Source organism: Falco biarmicus, chromosome 7 (assembly GCF_023638135.1).
Source record: "Falco biarmicus isolate bFalBia1 chromosome 7, bFalBia1.pri, whole genome shotgun sequence".
NCBI classification, from domain to species: domain Eukaryota; kingdom Metazoa; phylum Chordata; class Aves; order Falconiformes; family Falconidae; genus Falco; species Falco biarmicus.
This window is the reverse complement of record NC_079294.1, coordinates 29167895-29189623: the sequence shown is the minus strand read 5'-3', so window position 1 is coordinate 29189623 and position 21729 is coordinate 29167895. Positions and strand designations below refer to the sequence as shown.

At 47.1% G+C, this 21729-nt stretch overlaps 3 protein-coding genes across 4 annotated transcripts in view; all 3 read right to left on the bottom strand.

The window, feature by feature from the left end:
* Positions 1 to 419: 419 nt before the first annotated feature.
* PSMC3 (proteasome 26S subunit, ATPase 3) lies at positions 420 to 10124 on the bottom strand. The gene is given in 15 exon segments (XM_056346715.1): positions 420 to 636; positions 777 to 858; positions 1042 to 1187; positions 1333 to 1429; positions 1933 to 2081; positions 2294 to 2437; positions 2564 to 2701; positions 3172 to 3234; positions 3326 to 3430; positions 4192 to 4317; positions 8544 to 8624; positions 8722 to 8914; positions 8916 to 8953; positions 8955 to 9284; positions 10005 to 10124. Coding segments are annotated over 15 exon segments (1908 nt in total). The 5' UTR covers positions 10110 to 10124; the 3' UTR covers positions 420 to 525.
* Positions 10125 to 10127: 3 nt separating this feature from the next.
* Positions 10128 to 17567, bottom strand: RAPSN (receptor associated protein of the synapse). Its single transcript, XM_056346739.1, has 5 exons — positions 14829 to 17567; positions 14213 to 14371; positions 13788 to 13886; positions 13568 to 13690; positions 10128 to 10888 (listed from the first exon to the last, which is right to left on the bottom strand). Exons 1-5 carry the CDS (start codon positions 15204 to 15206, stop codon positions 10778 to 10780), a joined length of 870 nt encoding a protein of 289 aa, XP_056202714.1. The 5' UTR covers positions 15207 to 17567; the 3' UTR covers positions 10128 to 10777.
* CELF1 (CUGBP Elav-like family member 1) overlaps positions 15030 to 21729 on the bottom strand; it is a 69387-nt gene continuing 62687 nt past the window's right edge. The window contains exons 16-17 of one of the 2 annotated variants that reach the window (XR_008823088.1): positions 20689 to 20859; positions 15030 to 15167 (exon numbers count right to left, since the gene is read on the bottom strand). The gene's annotated coding sequence lies outside the window, so the exon portion shown is untranslated. The remainder of the gene's footprint in view (positions 15168 to 20688; positions 20860 to 21729) is intronic. The other variant, XR_008823089.1, reaches the window with a different exon arrangement.

The window sequence follows — 21729 nt, the reverse complement described above, 5'->3', positions numbered from 1 at the left end:
GACTAATTACCAGACTGTTTCACCAGAGAGCTCATTTACATATCAGCAATGGTGTTAAAGCTTCCAGAGTTAAGTTTAAATGATAAAGTTAAAACATCATTCCTGTGTGAATAGTGTTCACTTCTCTCTTGCAAAATGTGTATTAGTTCAAAAGTTTCAAAGACTCTAACAAAGCTGTCCAGTCTGTTCACTGGCTGCACATACAAAAACCAGGGGATGCTGGCTGAGCGGCCATTCATCAATTTCCAAGTATACGCTGTTGGTCCTACTCCAGAAGTAGCACAGCAGGATTTAATCCAGTTCTAGTGGGAGGACGCTCCAAAGACAACATGATGGGCACTGTGCACAGGAGGTTCTCACCTTCCTTTCTGCAGATGTAGAATCATCAAGCAAGGGTGACAGCCCCAACACATCATGGATTTGTTTTTAGAGGGGAAAAAATGCTTTATTTTTTCCAGACAGGAAGTGGTACAGTCCAGTCTAGTCCTGTCCTCTGCCAAGGCCACAACCTTGACTAGGCAGAGATCAGGCATAGTACTGCAGATTGGCTTTTTTCTTTGCTTGAACCTCCAGGATTCCTTCCATGTAGTCCTCGTGGGTGAGCTCTGTAGCTCCACGGCGGAGGGCAATCATCCCCTGCCCAACAAGACAGTATTTAGAGAGGCCATGTGAGCGCCACGTCATATCAAAGCAATTACTCCATGCTGGCACGCTGTGGAAAGCTAGCTTTCCTATTTCCCTCCCATCAGCGTTGGCTGCTGCGGAGGAATACTTACCGCTTCAACGCACACAGCCTTGCACTGGGCTCCATTGAAATCATCTGTGCAGCGAGCCAGTTCCTCATAGTTCACATCAGGGCTGATATGAATGGGAAAGGGGAGTGGGGAAAAGTGAGAACATGTACCAAATAGAAGCAGCAAGGTATGGAGCTTTCTTAAAACCCAACAGTGAGTGCTCAACAAGAGAGCACCTACCACCCCACAGCCCTGAGGTACCACCAAAAGTGACAAACAGCCCCAAAAGGCCATGTCTCTTCCATACCTGACATTCATCTTGCGTGAATGGATCTGCATAATTCTGGCTCTGGCCTCCTCATTAGGCATTGGGAACTCAATCTTGCGATCTAATCGTCCAGAGCGGAGCAAAGCTGGGTCCAAGATATCAACCCGGTTGGTGGCAGCAATCACCTAAGTAGAAGTAGGGTCATCAGTCAGGCACGTGGAAGGCAGGCCTCTCCTCCCTAAGGATCCACCAAGCTTCTTCCCTTGGGCATTGTTTTCCATCCCCTGCTACAGCACCCTGGACCTCAGCAGCACTCTGTTAGATCCCAACCTTGACTTGTGTGTTGGGCTGGAAACCATCAAGTTGATTCAGCAGCTCCAGCATGGTCCTCTGCACCTCCCGATCACCAGCCTTCTCACTGTCAAACCTGAGGAGGAAACAAGGATAAAACTATCAGTGTGAACCTGGCCACACCGCCCCTGGTTTTAATCACATAAAAAGACAGAATGACTGTGGTTCACACTCCCTGGCCAAGGTCTTCCGAATCCCTCCTTGAAACTACAGGAAGTCCTGTGTTGATGAGGACTGCAACTAGAATTACTGTCAGCAGCAGCTAATTTTTACTGTCCTTGGAGCTGAAGGGGGCTAATATTGTCCAGGCCCAAGTAGTAAATGAAGGTGAATATTTCCCTGTGCCTGATGCAGTGATCAGAAAATGGTTTTATACAGCAGGAGGCCATCAGATAGATTCCAAGTCTCCTGAACTTCGCTCATGAGCCCAAGGATTGTGGCAGCTGCTATCTGTCCATGACTGGCTTTATGCTCTGCTTCTGAATAGGCCATGCTTTAAGCTAGGCTGTCCTCGCATATACGGGCAAAGGGGGCTGCTAAGCAGCTCCTAAGAGCTTTACAACATGGCCTACACCTCACCTTTTAGTGCCAATGGCATCCAGTTCGTCAATAAAGATGATGGAAGGAGCTTTTTCCTTGGCTAGAGCAAAAGCATCACGTACCAGCTTAGCTCCATCACCAATGAACATCTGCACAAGTTGTGGACCCGCAAGCTTCAGGAACGTAGCCTGAGAAATGAAAGAGAATTCTGTGCCTTATTTCTCAACAGGGTCAGCTCTAAGTACTACAAGAAGCCCTTAATTAAAACAAACAAGCAAACAAGAAAATCCCAGCCTTTGTAACACCAGTTTGTATGTATGACCCCTCTCCCCTTGGAGGTGTTCTTTTGCTTTTCAGGTACTATTCTACAGCAGCACACACTCTGAAAGGTTCCTTTTACCTTGGTCTGGGCAGCACATGCTCGAGCTAAAAGTGTCTTCCCCGTTCCTGGAGGCCCGTACATAAGGACTCCTTTGGGCGGCTGTATACCCAAGTTTTCAAATTTCTCCTTATGATTCATTGGCAGGACAATGGCCTCCACGAGCTACCACAAAAGAAAAATATTAATACAAAACCCCATTCCCCTCCACAGATCCAGGCTGCCTGCTTCAAGCTGAGGTTCAGGGACTGTTGTCCACAGCCACACCAGAAACTAAACATAAAGTATCACCTCTTGGATTTGTTTATCCAGCCCCCCAATGTCACTGTACTGCTCTGTGGGTCTCTCATCCACCTCCATGGCTTTCACCCGTGAATCATACTCAGTAGGTAGCGTCTCCAGGATCAAGTAAGAGTCTTTGTTCACCCCCTGTAAACACAAGTCCTTTGCTTTTAACAGGCCCTTCAGACAGCAATTAATAAACATGCGATCAAAGATGATTCACTAGACCTCAAGGATGCAGGAATAACCAGCTTTGACACTGGCACTCATCAGATCACCACAGCTTGGCACAGTGGACAATGCCACAGCCAACCTGGCACATTTTAAAAAAAGAGGGGTCCAATTTACTTATGATGCAAAAGATTGGTTTTAGAAAGCTTACTAGGTGATATCTAGATTTTCAGCACCTGATTGTATACATGAAGAACACACACCCCAAACTACTTTTCTATACTACAAATACAACTGAACCCCTAATATCTTTTCATTAAAATTCTAGTACAGAAATGGTCTTAGAGAAATCTGGATAGATTTGTCTCCTTTCTAAAGGGCAAGACATACGCAATTTTCTGGCCAACGTAGCATCGTATCTTAACAGCCACAACAGCACCACTCACCACTAGGTCTCCAGGCTTCAACTTCTCAGCATCAACCAACCCAATAACAGGCAGGAAATAAGTCTGTGGAAAAGAAATCAAAGCAAGCAAAACCAGCCATACTAGAAGGTCCTTATCAGCACTCCTCACACCTAGCTGGGCACATGGGACTTACCTGACGTGTAGAGGTTTTGATCACAGCACACTTGCCCTTTCTCTGGGAATCCAGGTCAATGTTTGCTCCATCCTCCTCCTGGTCATTGGGGTCAACGTCCAGCAGCTGAAAACCAGAGCAAGAGACTTCACGACAATGTAACCAGGCTAGCAGAATGATGCCAGGATTAATGTATCTAAATTACACGCAGTAGGAGAAATAAAACTTCCCACCACCCATCAGCAGTAGAATCCTGAAAGCATTAAAGTCCTCCTATAAAAATTAATTTCTTTCTTTCCTCATGAAGCAGCACACAACAGCACATAGAAAGACACTACAAAGTTCAGAACAAAGTAGTAGCTAATGGCACCGATTTCTCCTCCTATTACTGCAGCTCACATTAAGCCTTAAGTTCATTATGTTTTAAAACACTAGTACAAACCACGCCTCTTTTTTCAAAAAACCAGAAAACTATCAGCATTTTTTTGGCCTATCAGCAGAATTACTGAATTAAAAAGAGAATGTGATGTAGTAACAGAGCCACTGCTTTTCATTACTGCATCACAGGTTTCAGAAAGCACGCACCAAATTTCACATGCCCAAGTCTACACTAAGCGAGGCTGTGTCACCCTCTGATGGCTGTTACATACAGATGAACAGTAGCCAACATGTAAGGAACAACCCAGAGAGGAAGCGGGCAAGTGATGTGCACTTCTAGGTCACCGACAAAACCAACAGAAAAACCTGAAAGTCTTGGCTCTGGGAGGATCAGTAGTTCGAGAATACACCATGTCTCAAATACCTGCCGAGTTGCCCTGCCCTTCTCCCTCCCAATATACACTGCGCACACTTTCTCACACTGCTGCAGGGAAGTGCACCACTCTCACCTCGATCACGTTAGAGACAAGGTATGGCAGGGTTTTGTTCACTTTGATCTTCTCACTGTTCTCTTTGATCTTGTCTTTCATAGCCTGAAGCTCATGGGTCACTCTCAGTACCTCACTCTTCATGATCTGGATTCAGTATGCAGAAAGAGATACGAATAACATCAGAAGACTAAGGCAAGATAAAATTTATACATTATTCCAAAAGTAAAAGAGTTGTAAAAATTAAGTCTGAGGAAACAGTGGGTATAAAGGAAAATATAATATAAAAAGAGGAAAAGCCAGCAAATTTAGCTAAAATTGGTTAGGAGTCATTGGAGGCCATTCTAGTGTCCAACTAATCAATATCCCTAAGTCATTTGTTCACTGTGTCACTGAGTAACCTTAACCTAGTCAATGCATCAGCTTACAGGGTTGCAGTATGGCCTAGATAAGGACATGACCTAGATAAGGCAACTGTGTTTTGGTTTTCATTTTTTAATATATACAGATACACAGGTAACTAGATATGTAAACACACACGCACATCTGTATGCATACATACACACACACTTATTTTAAAGTTATATTTTGCTGGGTTTAAAGAAGAATTGTGTGCTGGAACACTGAAGCAATGACACGCAATAGCATAGGAACAAACAGCCAGAAAAACTTTAAACTGGAAGTATCACAGTACAGAACCAAAGTCCATTGAAAGTAAGAACAGGGAATGGCAGAACTGAGGCTTGGGCCTACTGGAAGCAGCAGGACTAGCAGCACCTTTGCGAAGAGATGTACTGCCACGGCTTCCAGTGGAACAAAGAGAAAGACGGGTGCCATTTTTATGAAGTTGTTCTGTTCTACAAGACCACACATATCAAGAAAGACATATGAGAAAAAAATATATCAACTGCCTCTGTAGTGAAAAAATACTCTTTGGTCTCTCAAACATTCAACACTGCAGCAGTACACAGTATTTGTTCCCTACAAAGATAGCTGGGTCCTTTGGAAAACAGTGGAACTCACAGGACAACTCAGGTTGAGAGGGACCTCAAGGGGTCTCTAGTTCAACCTCTTGCTCAAAGCAGGGTCAGCTGTAGGCTCTCACTAGGCTGCTCAGGGATTTCTTTGCCCAACCGAATCTTGAAAACTTCCAAGGACAGAAACTATACAATTTCTCTGGAACAACCTGTTCCACTGTCTGACTGCCCTCACAGTGACAAGGTCATCTTCATACCCCTGTGGAGCCTCTCATTTGTTCAATTTACGACTAGTAATTTATGGTTTGAATTAACCTTAGCCTAGGCTTCAGTAAGATATAAAACCTTTCTATAAGCAAAAAAAGAAACAAACCAAACATACATGACAGAAAGCTCAAATTCCTACATCTTTATAGAATTTTAACTTTTCTGGTGCTTTTACTACTACTTTGGTCAACAGCTCAATGTCTGGAGATCAGCGATGAGTGGTGTCCCTCAGGGGTCCGTACTGGGACCAGTACTGTTCAATGTCTTCATCAGTGATGTAGACAGTGGGATCAAGTACACCCTCAGCAAGTTTGCAGATGACACCAAGCTGAGCAGTGCAGTTGACACGCTTGAGGGACAGGAGGCCATCCAGAGGGACCTGGACCAGCTCGAGAAGTGGGTCTGTGTGAGCCTCATGAGGTTCAACAAGGCCCAGCGCAAGGTCCTGCACCTGGGTCAGGGCATCCCCTGGTACCCATACAGGCTGGAGGATGAAGGGATTCTGAGAGCAGCCCTGCTGAGAAAGACCTGAGGGTACAGGTGGATGAAAAGCTGGATGTGAGCTGGCAATGTAGACTCGCAACCCAGAAAGCCCAGTTGGTCTGCTGCATCCCAATAGGGGAGGTGATAATGCCCTTCTGCTCTGGTGAGACTCCACCTGCAGGGCTGGTCCACCTCTGGAGCCCTAATTCAGGAAAGCCACGGACCTGTTGGAGCGGGTCTGGAGGAGGCTACAAAAATGATCAGAGGGCTGGAGCACTTCTCCTGCGAGGGCAGGCTGAGGCAGTTGGGGTTGCTCAGCCTGGAGAAGAGAAGGCTCCAGAGAGACCTTATTGCAGCCTTTCAAGACTTAAAGGGGGCTTGTGTGAAAGATGGGGACAAGACTTTTTAGCGGGGCCTGTTATCGACAGGACAAGAGGTAAAGGCTTTAAACTAAAAGAGGGTAGATTCATACTAGATATAAGGAAGAAATTTTTTACGATGAAGGTGGTGAAGCACTGGCACAGGTTGCCCAGAGAAGTGGCAGCTGCCCCATCCCTGGAAAGGTCAGGTTGGGCAGGACTCTGAGCAACCTGATGTAGTTGAAGATGTCCCTGCTCATTGCAGGGGGTTGGACTAGATGACCTTTAAGGGTCCCTTCCAACCCAAACTATTCTATGGTTCCGCTACCTGTAAGGGAAAACACCTATCAGAAGTTCTGTACTCACCATCCAACAGTAAGTACATTTATACCTCAGACTAACACATCCCATACAGGTGTTTCTCAGTACTGTCTGGCTGACACCCGCATATGTTTTCCTCCCTTTCCTGGTCCGTCATGCAGCTGGAAAACACAGTTTGTGATCCCTGCTGAACCGACCGTAGCACCAAATGGTTTCAAGAAAACTGGTTAGACCTGAATTAGCTTACATGATTCTGTTTCATGCAGAAATCCACCCTTCTCTAAAAAACTGTCTTTTTAAAACACTCTACACCCAAACAGAATACTGTGCTGTAACACATACTTATTCCCAGGACAGAACTATTACAGGAGCCAATACAGAATCTGTTACACAAAAATGCAAACATTTTAGAAATTTGATTTAATAAACAGTGTCTGGGAAATATTCAAGGAAAATTGCGCGAAGGGAGGGTGCCAATAAACATTTCTCAATTATGATGCTTTTACTATAAAACAGAGAAGACTTCTTTTACTTTTTACTGTATTCAACAATTTAAAAATAAGACACATTTATTTTTGTTATCTTTAAAGAATAAGAAAGTATGCTAATAACAGAATTATGTGTGGAGCCTGAAGCAGCAGGATGAAGTTGCTCTGTAGAATTTACAAAATAATTTCTCTCAATATTGCTAACATAAGGCATTGAGACAAACTTCTACTGAAGTTGTAAGTGCTCTTTTCTCTGATATGGGTCTATCTTAGGACAGGTCTACCCAGGTCTGTCCTCTTTAACAACTTAACAAATGACCCAGAAAAGAGGATGAAGTGCACTCTCACCGTGCTTGAGCCAAACTGGGGGGGCACTGCCTCCATGCTCAAGGGCAAGGCTGCTGCTCAAAGGGTCCTTGGGAGGCTAGAGGCATACAGAAACCTTACAAAATTCAAGGACAAATGCAAAACCCTACATCCGGGAAGGAAGAGCACCTTGCAATGACACAGGCTGGCAACTGGCTGGCTAAGGACCAGTCCTGTGGACAGAGACCCAGGAGTCTCCATGGACAACAGAGTGAACAGGAAGCAGCAATGCGCCCTGGAAGCAAGGGTGGTAAAAGGCATCCCAGGCGGTACTAACAGCAGCGTATATGGAACAAAGCGATCAGCCCGCCTCACTCAACACTTGTTAGGTCCTACCTAGAGCACCCCGTCCAGTTTTGTGCCCATACAGCAAAGAGATGGATGAACCAGGCTGAGCTCGGCACGGCCCCCCCCCCCGCCGGTCAGGGCTGGAGCGCGGGCGCTGTGGGACGCAGTGAGGGCTGCGGGCTGGCCGAGCTGGGGGGCTGCTGGGGAAGGGAGTGAGAAGGCAGAAGGTGACACTTGAGGCAGCGCACGGTGGGCGGACAGACAAAGGCCGACACCAGAGAGGTTCAGCCCGCACGTCAAGCAAATCCGTCCGGCCCGTGCCACGGACGCGGAGCAACCCGTGGCTTTAGAGGCTTTCGAGACCCAACCAGATAAAGCCCTGCGCAGCCCGGGTGCCCTGCTTTGAGCAGGTCAGACCAGAGACCTTCTCGAGCCCCTTCCTACCTGAATGACCCGATGATCTGCCCGACCCGGGCCGCGGCAGAGCCTGCCCCCTCCCCGTGCCCGGGGCCGCTGCACCTTCGGGAGCCAGGGCTCTGCACAGCGGCCGCCCCTGCCGCGGCCCTCGCTCCTTCAGCGTTCCCCCCGCCTCTCGCTACTCAAGCTACCGTTCCCGATCTAGCGAGCTGCACCTTACGCCCGTCACCGTCACCGAGCGCCAGCAACGCCCCGCTCCCGGCCCCGCTCCCGGCCCCGCTCCCGGCCCCGCTCCCGGCCCCGCTCCCGGCCCCGCTCCCGGCCCCGCTCCCGGCCCCGCTCCCGGCCCCGCTCCCGGCCCCGCTCCCGGCCCCGCTCCCGGCCCCGCTCCCGGCCCCCCGCGCTACCTTGATCTCGCTGTCGAGGAGGCGCGTGCGCTGCACGATCTCCTCCGTGGACATCTTGAGCACCTCCTCGCCGACGCCATCCTGCGGGGGCACAACGGCAGCGTCACCCTCGGCCCGACCCCGGCCCCGCCGCCGCACCCCCGCGCCCGCCAGCGGCCCCCGGCCCGCGGCCCCTCACCTCCGACTCATCCCACACCGACGCCATCTTTGCGACAGCGCGGCGGGCTGCGGGCGGCAGATTCCGCGCTGCGCGGCCCCGGGCGCAGGGCGGGAGGCAGCGGGACAGGCGGCTGGGGCGGCCCCGCGGCCCCTCTTCTTCCCCGTCTCGGCGCCCCGCCGCCCCTCGGCCCCCGCCGCCCCGAGCGCGGCCCCGCGGCTCTGCCGAATCTGCCGGCGCGAGGGGCAGCCCGCCGCGCGGTCACGTGCCCCGGCCAAATGTGCTGAGTGATGGCCCCGCCGCCATCTTGGTGCGGGGCGGGGGCGGGGCCCCGTGCCCGGCGGCGGAGGCAGGCGGCGCGCTGCGGCGATACCCTTTATTGCCGTCAGTCCCCGTACAGAGCAGCGAGGCAGCCGAGACCGAGCGCGCCCCCGCCGCCCACCCCCAGCCCCGCGGCTGCCAGGGGCGCCAGGCACAGCCTGAAGGGCCCCGGCCGAGGCCCGCGGGAGGGTCAGACGTAGCCGGGCTTCACCGACAGGCGGCGGCAGTTGGGGCAGCCCCGGGTCCCGTTGGTCTGGAGGCACCTGCAAAGGGAGGAGGCCGTTTCAGGGGGTGCTCTGCGGCCGGGGGCTCCCCCAGCGCCGCCCCCGCTGCCATTCCGTCTGTTAACCGGGTAACATCGGGATCGGCTCCCCGCCCCGGGCGACGCTGGAGCCGGTTCCCACCCGCTGCGGGCCCCCCTCCCCGCCCCCCCCCCCTCCCGCCGCCCATCCCGTCCTGCCGTGCCCTGTCAGGCTGCGGGTTTAAATTCTTAATTTTCTGAACCAAGTGTTTTGTCATGCTCGCGATTCTTCTGAAAGTCAGATGATGGCACAGCTAACTCTCATGCCAGTGGCACAACGAGAGGCCTCGCTCCTCACCTCCTGCACCTCAGCGTACCCCCGGCCCTGAGGGAACGTGGGGGGGATTCAGGGGCAAACCCCAAACTGCCCCGAAGAGAAGAACTGGCTCCCCCAGAAGAATTCACTAAGAACCCGTGAACCGGGCTAAGCACCCACAAGGTGAGGACAGTGGTGAACGGTCATTTAGAGGACAGAAGTGGCAGGGCTGTTATGGCTCCATCTCACCCTGCCAGGCCATGAGTTTCATGACGCTGCAATGTGTGATCTGCACCCCTTAGGGCACAGTGAACGGGACAAAGACCTGGGGAACAGCATGCATAGGACTGTCCTACTGTGGGCACAAACCGTTCTTTCCTATGACTAATGTGGTGACAAGGGTCTTTAGTACTTCCAGCTCATTACTTTAAGTGGAAGAAGTGGGAGCAAGGCAGCGCCTGGAGCTGGTTGTTCTTCTCCCCAATGGACTCCCCACACATGCCACAGTACAGCTCCATTTCCTCCACGCATTCATGGAACTTCACGACATGGTCACGCAATTCTTGCTGCTGCCCCTTTGTACGATAGATCGTTTCGCACAGGCAGTGGAGCTTCAGCAGGCCAAGCTGCACATGAAGGGCAGAGAGATAAGAAAAGCGAGTAACAGGGTGAAGACAGACCAGTTACAGAAAGAGTGGAAACCGCTACAGCTTCATCAGCCAGCTAGAGAAACATCAGCACAGACAGCTACCTGAGGGACAGGATCAGTCATAAGGACATCTGGTCTCTCAGTACTTCCTGCCATTAACCCTACATCTCTGTAGCACAAAAGGGGACACCAGGTTTGAGGTACTCTGCGGCTCTTTCATCAATATGGTTTTCCTGAGCTATCCATGATGTAACACTGTGTTTCAGTTCCCTTTGCCTCCAGCCAGCACAGGGTTCCAGCTGCTGCTCAGGGCAATAATATTTTTCAAGGAGAGATCCCTAATCCTCTAGCTCTCTGCTTGCTTCATACCCCATTTTTACTGCTTCCCCTTCCCCTTTGTTTATTCCATTGTGACTCCTCCCTCACTTTTCAGTCTTGTGCACTGTGCAATGGCACACATCTAAACACTTCATAACAAAGCAAGTCCCAAGCACTGACTGGTTAATACAGATGCGTTAATAAGCAATAACAAGTTCAGATACTTTAACACTTAAGTTGCCTGACAGAAGGCTATGGGCAGTCCCAAAGAGAAGCTGTAGGATCCTACCTTGTTCCCTAGTCCCTCTGCCAGCTCCTGTGCCTTTTCAATACTTTCCAGAGCCTGTGAATGGAGAGCATGCATCATCAGTTCTCCATCTGATATATCAAAACCAGACTTGTATGAAGGCCCAATGGGAAATATTAAAAGAAAGAGGTAAAGAGTAGAATCTGGAGAAACAAACATCACTGCATTTCTGGAGATCCAAGAGAACTGTCCCACAGATTTCCCGCCCTCCCAAAGGTTCATCCATAAGAAAAGCTTGGTTTCTGAAAGACCACAAAACAAAAGTATAAAAAAATTAATAAATCTGAGTGCTACATTCCTGTTCCAGTCACGTAGTGCAAAGTATGGGTATGATGTTGGCAGAGGCTGATGTTTCCAAACAAAGAGAATACAGATATATTTAAACTCAGTCACATATCCTCATTGGGGTTGGGATGATGCACGAGCAAAGCAAGCCTTTTTCCCATCATACCCTGCAGGCACAGTAATCGGTGGGCAACTCCAGTTTCACTTGTACAAGCAGGGAGGAAAGGGATCACCACCACCAACACACCACAGTCTTCCATTTCTTTCCTTGCTGTTCAGATATACACTTTGTCTTATTTACATATACGCAGTGTGATGTAGGATTGTGCTACTATCCATCTTTTTCTATCTGAAGGGAGGTATTTAGCATAGCAGTTGTTACACCAAATGAGTCTCTACTTTCCCCTAGATGTCACAGTGTTCCTCATCATTCTGATCATGTCTCGGTTTTCCAGAACTGTTGAAATCTGCTTCAGATTTGACCAAGAGGAAGAAGAGGTCTCCCTTATGATGCAGTATTTTTCAGAAGGAACGTTATAAATTTCTACCCTATAATATGGCATTACTGCTATTCTAGGAGAAGAGGAACAGATGAGATAAAAGAATGCACTTTGAATGCAGAGGAGATGGCATTAGACCTGTGGTGGCTGCGATAGCCTAGGATAAGGACCTTGTAGAAGTGGGAAGCATGAACTGAAGGCCAGCAGGTAGAACATAACTGAGAGCTGGGCCTAGAAAGAGTGACCGTGCACTGGAAAACCCTGAAATTAATGACCGGGACTAAGAATCAAAGTGAAACATGTGGGGTGGAGAAAGAGATGCTGAGAAGTCCAGGGGACAGTTTGTCTTGGACAGGAATATGAGACTGCACAAGTTTGAGCAAGCAGGCTGTGACAGCAGCCTGGGAGGATCTGTGATAGCATTGACTATGTGCAAATGAAAGGAAACTGACTAACTGGCTGAGGAGACTGGGAAGATGAAGGAAGCTAGCACAAGATTAGGGAATCGGTGAGTGAAAAGTTAGCAAACTGCTTTGTTAGGCAACTGATATTGGGATGAGTAGTATGAGAAATGGAAACTGGGACTGGCAGGTTGAGGACAGGCCCGGGTGAGTATTCAGCGCTGTGGCATTTGAGGTGGTCACGTTTGGGGCAATGGGCATAAGGTCCCTTACCCACCAGGGCAGACTTCCCTCTAATGCCTGGAACTGAAAGTAAGATTCATCTATTAATTCTCTTCTGTGGGTTTTGGTGAGATTAGGACTGTGTGCAAAGCCCTCACCAAGCTCTCATACGTGCTTGTGAATCAGAGGGTGGCAATGGCTGGAAGTGGGATCAATGGATGGAAGGGTTTGATGAGCGCTCTGAATATTCTCTTATGTAGTGGCCTAGCTGCTGTGTCCTGTCCCATTCTTTTGAATACAAGACACAACGCCAAGAAATGATTACACTGAACAAAGTTTTTAACTGCACAGTTTCTTCTTCCATTGCAAATGTAGTGTTTACTTACTGAGATTGCACGGTGTATCTCATCCAGCTGATTCCCTGCAGTAGGCCACTCCCAAGCTCAAGGTGCTGTCGGAATCTCCGACAGACACATACTCAGTTTCCTAATATCTGGGACGCTTTGTTTGAGCTAAAATTCTCTGAGTCTTATATGAGTGATTAGTGAATCTTCACTGTATCTACACGCAAACCAGCATCCTGATGTGGCCTTGTGCAGGCATTCCAGGTTGTTCAGCACTACTAGTTCAAGGCTACCCTTTGAGCATCTCATTCTGCAGCCTCATAATGTTCCTGCAGCGCAATCTGCTACACGTACTGCAATCTGGATTTTAACACATACACTGCCTAAGCATTTTCAAAACAAGTAACGTTGCCCCCTTGTATTATGTTGACCAGTTGTCTATTCCCAAATGATTTTCTGTTCTCATTTCTCTGTTTCACATCACAGTTCATATACCTTCAAAGTCTCTCTAGGAATTTGATGCCATGTTTGTCTGAAAAGCACATGGTGGAGCCGTAGAGCTGTCTAAACATCATCACTATTACTACGAGCTTAGTCGTATAGCTAAAAAGTAGGCAGCAGAATCTATGGCGGAGCATAAGCCAATTACCTACAATGGCAGGAGTAGGCTTCCTTCCCTCAGTGCTGGTTTCTTCTCAGTGCAGTACTTAAAGTCATCAGGACTGACTAATGAGACAATTCTGTAAGTCAGCAGTCTGACTCAGAGTGGATGTTCGTACTGTTAGTAACCAATTTCTGGCTGAGGGGCCATTTGGAGAAACGTGACTGTACAAGCAACAGACCCTGTTGTACAAGCAAGGGGTACAGGTCTCTACCGCACTTTGATGGGTGTACAGTTCAGAAAAAGACTGTATGATTTAATCTTGCCTAACAAAATTCTGTAGAAACAAGTTGGTAACTGACCTTGTCCAGCTCCTTTTGCATCATCCAGCACTTAGTCACTCCTAGCAGCACCTGGACCAGGCCCAGGCGGTTTCCAATCTCTGTCATGATGCTCATGGAGGAATCATATCGAGGAAAGGCTGTCTGCAGAAGCAGGGAGGAAAACATGTGTTTTGCTATGGCCTGCTTTTCACACCCTGTTGCTATCCCCTCTGGCCTTCCTGGCAGGAAAGAGCTGTACCTGCACATCTCTGCGACTGCGATGGATATCTGCAAAGCACAGCAGACACAGCGCTTGCAGAGGCCGGTCACCATGCTGCAGTGCAATCTTCATGGACTCCTGAAAGGAATTGTCTATGGTCAGTAAAAGAGCTTATTCCTGGTTCAAAACAGCAGGGCTGGGACTGTGCACTCCAGCCACTGGAAAGTCAGCTCTAAAGAAATGGTACAATCTTTTTAAGGCAAGTAAAGTCATGTTCACATGTTCCCAACCAAGAGCCATGAATAGACCCAAACTGTTGAGGCCCCCTGGGCTACTAAAACCACAGCTCTAAGATGGGGAAGCACCACGAACATCTAGAATCAAGAGTGAATGCCAAGTATTCCTCCCAGTCCTGTAGGCAAGATCCCCTTGCAGAGACCTCTGCATCTGCCTGCGCCCTATACCTCACAGCAGTCCATAGCATCTGCCAAGCGCCCCAGCTTCCGATAGGCCACTGCCATGTGATACTGGCTCATTGCACGGTACTTCAAGCTCCAGCCCTTTCCATAATCATTCACCAGCTCAGCTGCTTTACATGGAAAGAATAAGGCTTTCTCGTAGTCCTGTAAGGCAGACAAGCAGATAGACAGTAGTTAGAGCAAATATAAAGCAAAAAGAAGTTAAGAGCTGGCAAATCACCCGCATCCTTAGTTCCTGCCTGTTTTTGCTCATATAAATCACTATTTGCCTGTGATAGCAGTAGAAATAGAGAATCCATGAGTTCTGGCTGCCAGCCCTGTGTGCAGACAGTACCTCCTCTGATGTGATCTTCTTTGAAGCTAAGTTTGATCTTTTAAACACACAGAATATTCACAGCTGCTTCTGCTGTGCTATGTAAATATTACACTAATCTTACTGTGAAGGAGGGCACTCAATGAGTGTCTTATAAAGAAGAGAGCTTACAATGCCTTCTCAGTACTTCACTTTCTATAGCAAAGAAATAAGTTGAAATTCACACCATTTCCAATGCTCTCCTGAATCCACGCGACAATCACCCTTCCGCCCCTTAGGTTACCCCACCTTTATCTGGGTGTAGAAGTTCCCGAGGCTGCAGCAGACTCGACACTCCAGCATCTTGTCATCATTGTTGTGTGCGTAGCGTAAAGCTTTCTCAAAGCACTCCAAAGCCTTCTGGAAAATGCTGAGGCCTAAGAAGGCATTGCCCATGCTGAGGCTCACCTGGCCATTCAGCTGCAGGCTCACAGTGGTACCCTGCATGTTCAGGCATGTCTTACAGTAAGAGATTGTTTTCTGGAATTCACAGAGTTTCTCATTGCTGCGAGCCAGGTTTAGGTAGCTCTCTGTAAGGTAATCTGGGTCTTCCAGCTCCCGTGCTGTGTCAATCTGTACCACTGCAAACTTTAAGTAGAAAAAAGAGCGTTTATAAAAGTGTGTCATTTATTTAAATACAGCTTAAGCATCCGTGCAGTAGCACCCTGTACTGGAGAAGTGGCTCGTCTCCGAGCAGGGCAGAGAGGTCCAGCAGCACAGACTGAGAAGCACAGTATGTATATTAAGTGGTTATCTTGGTTTAAAAGGCCTATGAATGGTCTGAAGAAATCTTTCCCTCTCTCCACATCATCTCTGGGGCAAGGTAGATGAACTAGGCTGGCAATTAGTGGAAAAAAGCTAAATAGCCCTAAAGAGAAGCAGGTGAAGTAGGATACTGTTGACACAATGCAGGTCAGTTTAATTTAATCCACTTTCTCTGGAATGGATGAAATATTAAAGTACTCTGTTGATAAAAGAAAGTAAGCAAGCCGCTTCTTTCATCAATTTTTTTTTTTTTACTCACAAATTGCAGTCTTGACAGTTTTTGTTCTATCACCTCCAGGATTCATTGTATACAGTTCTCTTAAGTGTTTTGAGGTCTGTTTCTTTTAGACTGCAAACTCTTCTGGGCAGTGACTGTTTCGTGGTGAACCAAGCAGACTGCTGGCTGAATTAATACCAGTAGCAAAGGTAAATATTTAGTCATTTTCTCAGTACGTGTTTTCGTTAGAGATTATGGGTTAGGTTTCTGGATAACAATCCCCAAGGCCACCAGTTATGTGCTTTTATTGTATAGTGGCAACAAATAATAATTTAAGCAACATTTTACATTCTTCACAAAATAAAATAAATAAATAAATAAATAAATTGCATGTGTTTGGGTGTATATGGTCTGTTTCCTTAGCACTTTAGGAAAACTGCTATATGGATCCACTAATGTGCATAGCTCGTGCTTCCCCACATTCCCTTACCTTTGTACAAGTTCTTCATTACTTCCTGATCACCACAGTGTCTTTCCTTGGCGTGAAGTAATTTTTCTCTCCAAAAGAAGTTAAGCACCTTAAATCCCATCGTTAAGTTCATGCGCTTAATTCTGACCCCTTGTCTCTGGTTATTTCCTCTTTCAGTGGTTTATTGCTGAAGTTCTCCTTCCTCTACCTTTGATCACTTTGATCAGTTTGACTGAAGCCATTTTTCCTTCCTAATACTGGGAAGAACTAAAATTCACCCACTCTGATCCCACTTTCTGTTCTCAGGCAACAAATTAAAGTTCAGGTATACTGAGCCCACTCCTTTGCCTGTTTGTTTTCCACAAAGGCCTCAGTATTTCCTTCAGGCAGCCACATCTTACCTTTTTTGCTTCCCTCTTCCCTAATCAGTCTGTTGTTTCTGCCACCACCTAATTCCACATCACTTACTAGAACTGTTTTTCTTCAAATGTTTTCCAAGTGTATTAATATCCCTCTTTTCTTCTTCATCCTAAAGTATTTGGTTTTAAATAGGGCTTTGACATGTGCATGGGTTTACTAGTAAGAATTGTTCCCCCCCCGCCTTTCTTCTATACAGAGCTACCAAAATCTTTTCAATGAGATGTGGGTACCCCGTTCACATTTTCTGCTAAATGCTGAATGATTACCGGTTTAGTAAGAGGCAACCAAAAACACCAGGACAAGAATATCAAGGCCCTTTAGCAAGACTCTATTTCAAGCTGGGATAGTTTCTTAAGACGGTTACAACATCCTCTTGTGTTGTCTTCCGGGTTCCTGAGTCACCCTCCCCAACACTGCCTGCTGCTCTCTGTATGTATCTTTCCAGATCCACGTATCAGCTTCTTTTTGTTCATTTAATCAAACAAGTTTATCCTCATGCTCTTGAAATGTAACTTCAGCTTCTTTTTACCACTCCTCCTTCAACCCCACATCCTTCTTTCTTCCATGCTGTCCTGACAACTGGGAGTCCCTCTCTGACCTCATCCATCACACCCTTCCTGGAACGTCGCTCACCTCTCCTCGCCAAAAAAGCAACCTCTTTCCCCCCTTAATGAGCCCCCTTGTAAATAAATAATTGTAATAAAAAACAATGTAAGATCTGTGTTAGATATCAAACAGCAGTAGCAGTTGAACAACAAGATAACAGACATGTCTCCACAAGACTGCTGCTTATTCTACAGAATCCACTTGGACACCTCTTTTTACACTGACATACACACTGATAACAGGTTTACGTGGAGCAAAGGCCCTGTTTTCATACCTTTTCCTGAAGCCTGATAACATCATGTGCCTGTATGTGGGGAATAAATCAAGAAAGGTCCCCATGATTAACTGGAGAACATCAATAACATGGGAATCCTGAGGGACAAGACCAATGAAAAGCAGAATTCTGTGGATCTTGTGGGCTGGAGCTATTGGTCAGCACAGTGATTACAGCAGCCCACAATATGCACTCAAGAGCTGGTATGTTCTACTATATACAAAATGAAAGCCCCGATTTCACATTCTGATCTCCAGCCACTTTCCGTAGTGGGTGCGACACAATGGCATGCATTCATCTCCAGTTTGCCTTACCTTCAGCATATCTTTGTATCTGCCCATCTCTGCATGAGCAGTGATGAGGCAACCCAAAACCCGAAACCTGCCAGCAGGATCCGCAGACTTCTCCAAAACCCTCATCCAGACTCGCAGGGCCTTTTCGGTCTGATTAGACTGGTAAAGATGGAGTCCTTTCTCTATCTGTTGCTTTGTCTGGTCCTGACCCATCTCCCATGAATTAAAAAGCCTCATACACTAACATCTAAGGACAGCAAAAAGGAAGTGCACAGAAGAGAACACAACATAAAATGCCCTAATAGAGGAGGGCAGGTTGCGTGCTCAGCAGGCTTGGAGCCATAAAAGCCCAGCCATGTCAGGGGGCTGGAGCTGTGGTAGGCAGTGGCAAGAAGTGGTTGCTCAGCACTGAAGGCAGAATCCCAAATCCACCAGGCAAATGTCTTGCTTGCTAGGACTCCCTCAGCGCATTCGCCCGTCCAGTCCCATAAACAAAGAGGAAAAGCACAACAGGGAGAGAAAGAGAAAACTCTCAAGCGACAGGAGTGAAACTCAATCTGAGCAGCCAGTGCTGGTCTCCTCCCCATTGGCTACAGCTGCGCCTGCCAGTCCGGCTCACATGGCTCCCAGGAATGCTAGTCAGGCTTCCCAGCTCCCAAGGTCACGGCAAGCCAACTGCCCACCCCTGCCCGCCAGTATGCAGCTTATAAATACCTCAGGGAGAGACAATCAGCTGCAGTCACAGGGATGTCTCAGTTGTCTCTTTCCTCTCTCTCTGGCCATCCCCTTTTACAAGCACTGGTGCTGGTGGGCTAGCCTGGGAGGTAACAGCCTCAGCTAGCATAGTAGCTTTAGGTACAGTACTTGCCTTTAAAAGTAAGGTATGAACTAGAAGGCTCCAGCATGTACACACATGCGGCATTATACTTGCAACAATGTGCCTGATACTTTGCTAGGCAGAAAATTCAGCCTCCCTTTTGAGGACCTCAGCTGGTAATACAGCCAGTTTCTGTGAACAAAGGTCAGCTGTCACAGATTTGCTGCAACTATGGCACTGATGTAATTTCAGGGACAAAAAGAAGCTAACCATCCTGAAAAACTGTTTATGACTGACGGCTGCTTAATGCCATTGGATACCTGTGACACTCCCAAGAGTTTTGAAGAGAAGTTGTCAAAGGCACTGCTAAAGTTCTGCATCCAAAACTTGCTGATCTTTCATGATGAATTACAATAAGGACCCAAAGCAACAGATTCATGCACTTTCTAATTGCGTAAGAGAATTGTTAAGCTCCATTAGAACACAGCTTTAACTCTGCTACACACCTCTGAAGGAGTACAAGTTAGACTGATTCCTCTAGGAACCATACCCCCATTAACGTCCTGCATTTTTAATGGACCTGGTCTTTGTTACCTATGTATTTACTCTGTCCTTTGTAAGAAGAGATACCAAACTTTAGGGCAGGGAACGCCTCAGGGAAGTCAAATGTTTTTTGTATACAGAAGTCCCAGACACCTATTTTGGGATCCTTCTACAGGGCAAAGAGAAAAGATGTCAATTCAGTTTTAACGTCTGACCCGCATACAGAAGTAGGCACGTCTCCAGCTGCCTCCCTGCTTCTATGTGAATTTGGTGGCAGTTCTTGCCCAGGCAAAGGTAAGTACCAACAGAATCATCTCACAGGCCACCAGTTGGACCATCCTGGCCTGTGTCATGGCTGCCTGAGGAAACACAAACCCAAGGGAGCTTTCCTGAGGTAATTATCCCTAACGAAAGCAGGACACAAAAGAGTAAGGAACCACAGTCTACCCAGAGGCTTTACATCACAGTGGTCACGATCCTAAGAGATTCCATCCATACCTTTATCAAAATTTCCCTAGAAAAATATTTTTAAGAGCATTTTAAATGGTAGAAAAGTCAATCAGACTGATTGTCTTTTGGGAGCTTATATACTCTATGATATTTGTGTTACTTAATTTAGCATTGTTTTTCAGAGCAGTGATGTGCTAGGTGGTGTTTCAGCATAGACTCTGTACTCTCAAACGGAGGAAGTAGAAACTGGAAAAATCTACAGGTGGCTGAAGAAAAGTAACACTGAGGCACAGCTGGTTAATGTGCAAAAATCACTTCAGCAGCACTGTTAAAATTATTATCTAGGTACTTCATAGAGTTTTAGGGCTTCCATAAAAGTCTGATTCAGAATTGGAAAGTCTGTCCTCCCTGCAATAATTCTTGTACGCATCTCTGGAGGTAGATGGTGGGATGGGCACAAGATGCAGAAGACCAGTCTCCATGGAAAGCACTGATAATGGTGAGGCCATCAGATTTCTGGACTTGGAGAAGTTAAGAGGCCAGGGACAGTGACCGCTGGAGTCTGCTATGTAACAGAGTCAGGCCAGGACTCAAGAAGGGGGAAAACAAAACCCGTATCATTCTTTGCTGGAGAAGTCTACTTTGCAAAATTAACTTTCCACAAGTAACCTGCCTGTAAGTCAAACTCCTCCTGATGGATTTGGACCACTTCACTAAAGCACTGCTCCCCTCTGTTCACTCCTATATCCCAAGTCAGAAGAGGATGCCTTGCAGTCTGACAAAACTCAGGAGGGAAATGATCTCTCATGCATTTTGTTGATCACACTGGACTTCCTTGCTTTTGAGTTCTCCTATGAAACGGTGCTTAGTCTCTTCAGAATCAATTCCCAACTCACCTACTGAGATAAAAACTTACCCTAGTAAAATAAGGGCTAGATCCATCAAGTTCAAATTGGTCATTTAAAAAAAAGAAGAAAAAAAAAAAGAAACATACTCTGATATGAAACACACCACTTGGAGACCAAGGCAGCTGCCTAAATAAGAAGGGGTAAACGGGTAAAATCACCAAGACACTGACTAACTTGTGCTGCTTCAAGAAAGTAGCATCAGAGGGATCATCAGTCTGGGGCTCAAGACAGCTCTAGTTCATACAAGATTCAGGCATGGCTTCCACAGTAAATGACTCACAGTCTCTTCTCAGGAACTGCAAATTAGCCAGCAAGGCGCATGGAAACACCAAACTGGGGAATCTCACCTGTCATGCAGTGGAGCTATACATGCAGTGTAGCTAATCGCACAGTCACTTCTTCAGAGTGACCACACTGAGCTGCTTGTCCTCCGTATTGCTCTTCGTAACATATCCCCGGTGACTCCTTGCCATATGAAGACAGCAGAACACGGCTGGTAAAGTCAGGAAGATTGGAGACTGGAGTCAAAACAAGTAGTGAAAGGTGGAGGTGGATGTGAGGAAAAAAATTTCTCCTAAAACCATTCAACATCAGAACTTAATCTACAGGTTTGTGTATTTCCTATTGATGCTGACAAATAAAGCAATTCATGTGAAATGCTGATTATTTTCAGACATTAATACACTGGCTTTTATTTGTAAATTGTGCACTGACTGGTGGTAGCCTTTTAAGTTAAAGAAAAAAATCTTTAAAAAAAAGCCACCTACCCAGGGGGATCTAACATTAGTTCTGTAAGATACAACTGACAGCTTTGACTGCGTAAGATGAGGCTAGCCAACTTTTTGCACAAGTAGGAATCTTCCATCCTGCCTAAACAACGCCTTTTTCTGATTCAATTGTTTCTCTCCATCCTTCATCTCAGACATATCTGAACTGAAATCTCTCCAGCCTCCCTTCTCAACAGCTGCAAATTAACTGCGGGGATCCCAGCATACTCTGCAACAGGTGGCTCAGTGCCTTGCTTCGGAATTGGTGCACTGCAGGGAAAGGAATGCAGCACTGAATCCTGATGCTTGCAAGTGCTCTCAGGTTTACAATCATGTAGGAAGTAATGGGGTGAAACAGAGTATGCCAGATAACAGGGGAGAAGGACACGGAGGAGAAACATAGCTGCCGCAAAAATGCTTGCAGTTTCTGAGATGCAAGATAGCAGAAGGAAAGAGTAACATCACTAAATTTTAGGAGCTTTCAGAAACATGGCAAAGTCACAGCTGTTGTGGTACATTCCTTCCGAGAGAGGCAATATTAATGTCAAACTTGTGGCAAGTTTCTAAACAAATTATACAATGTAACTTAGTTCTAAAAGCAAAGCAGGTAACTTTCGTTTA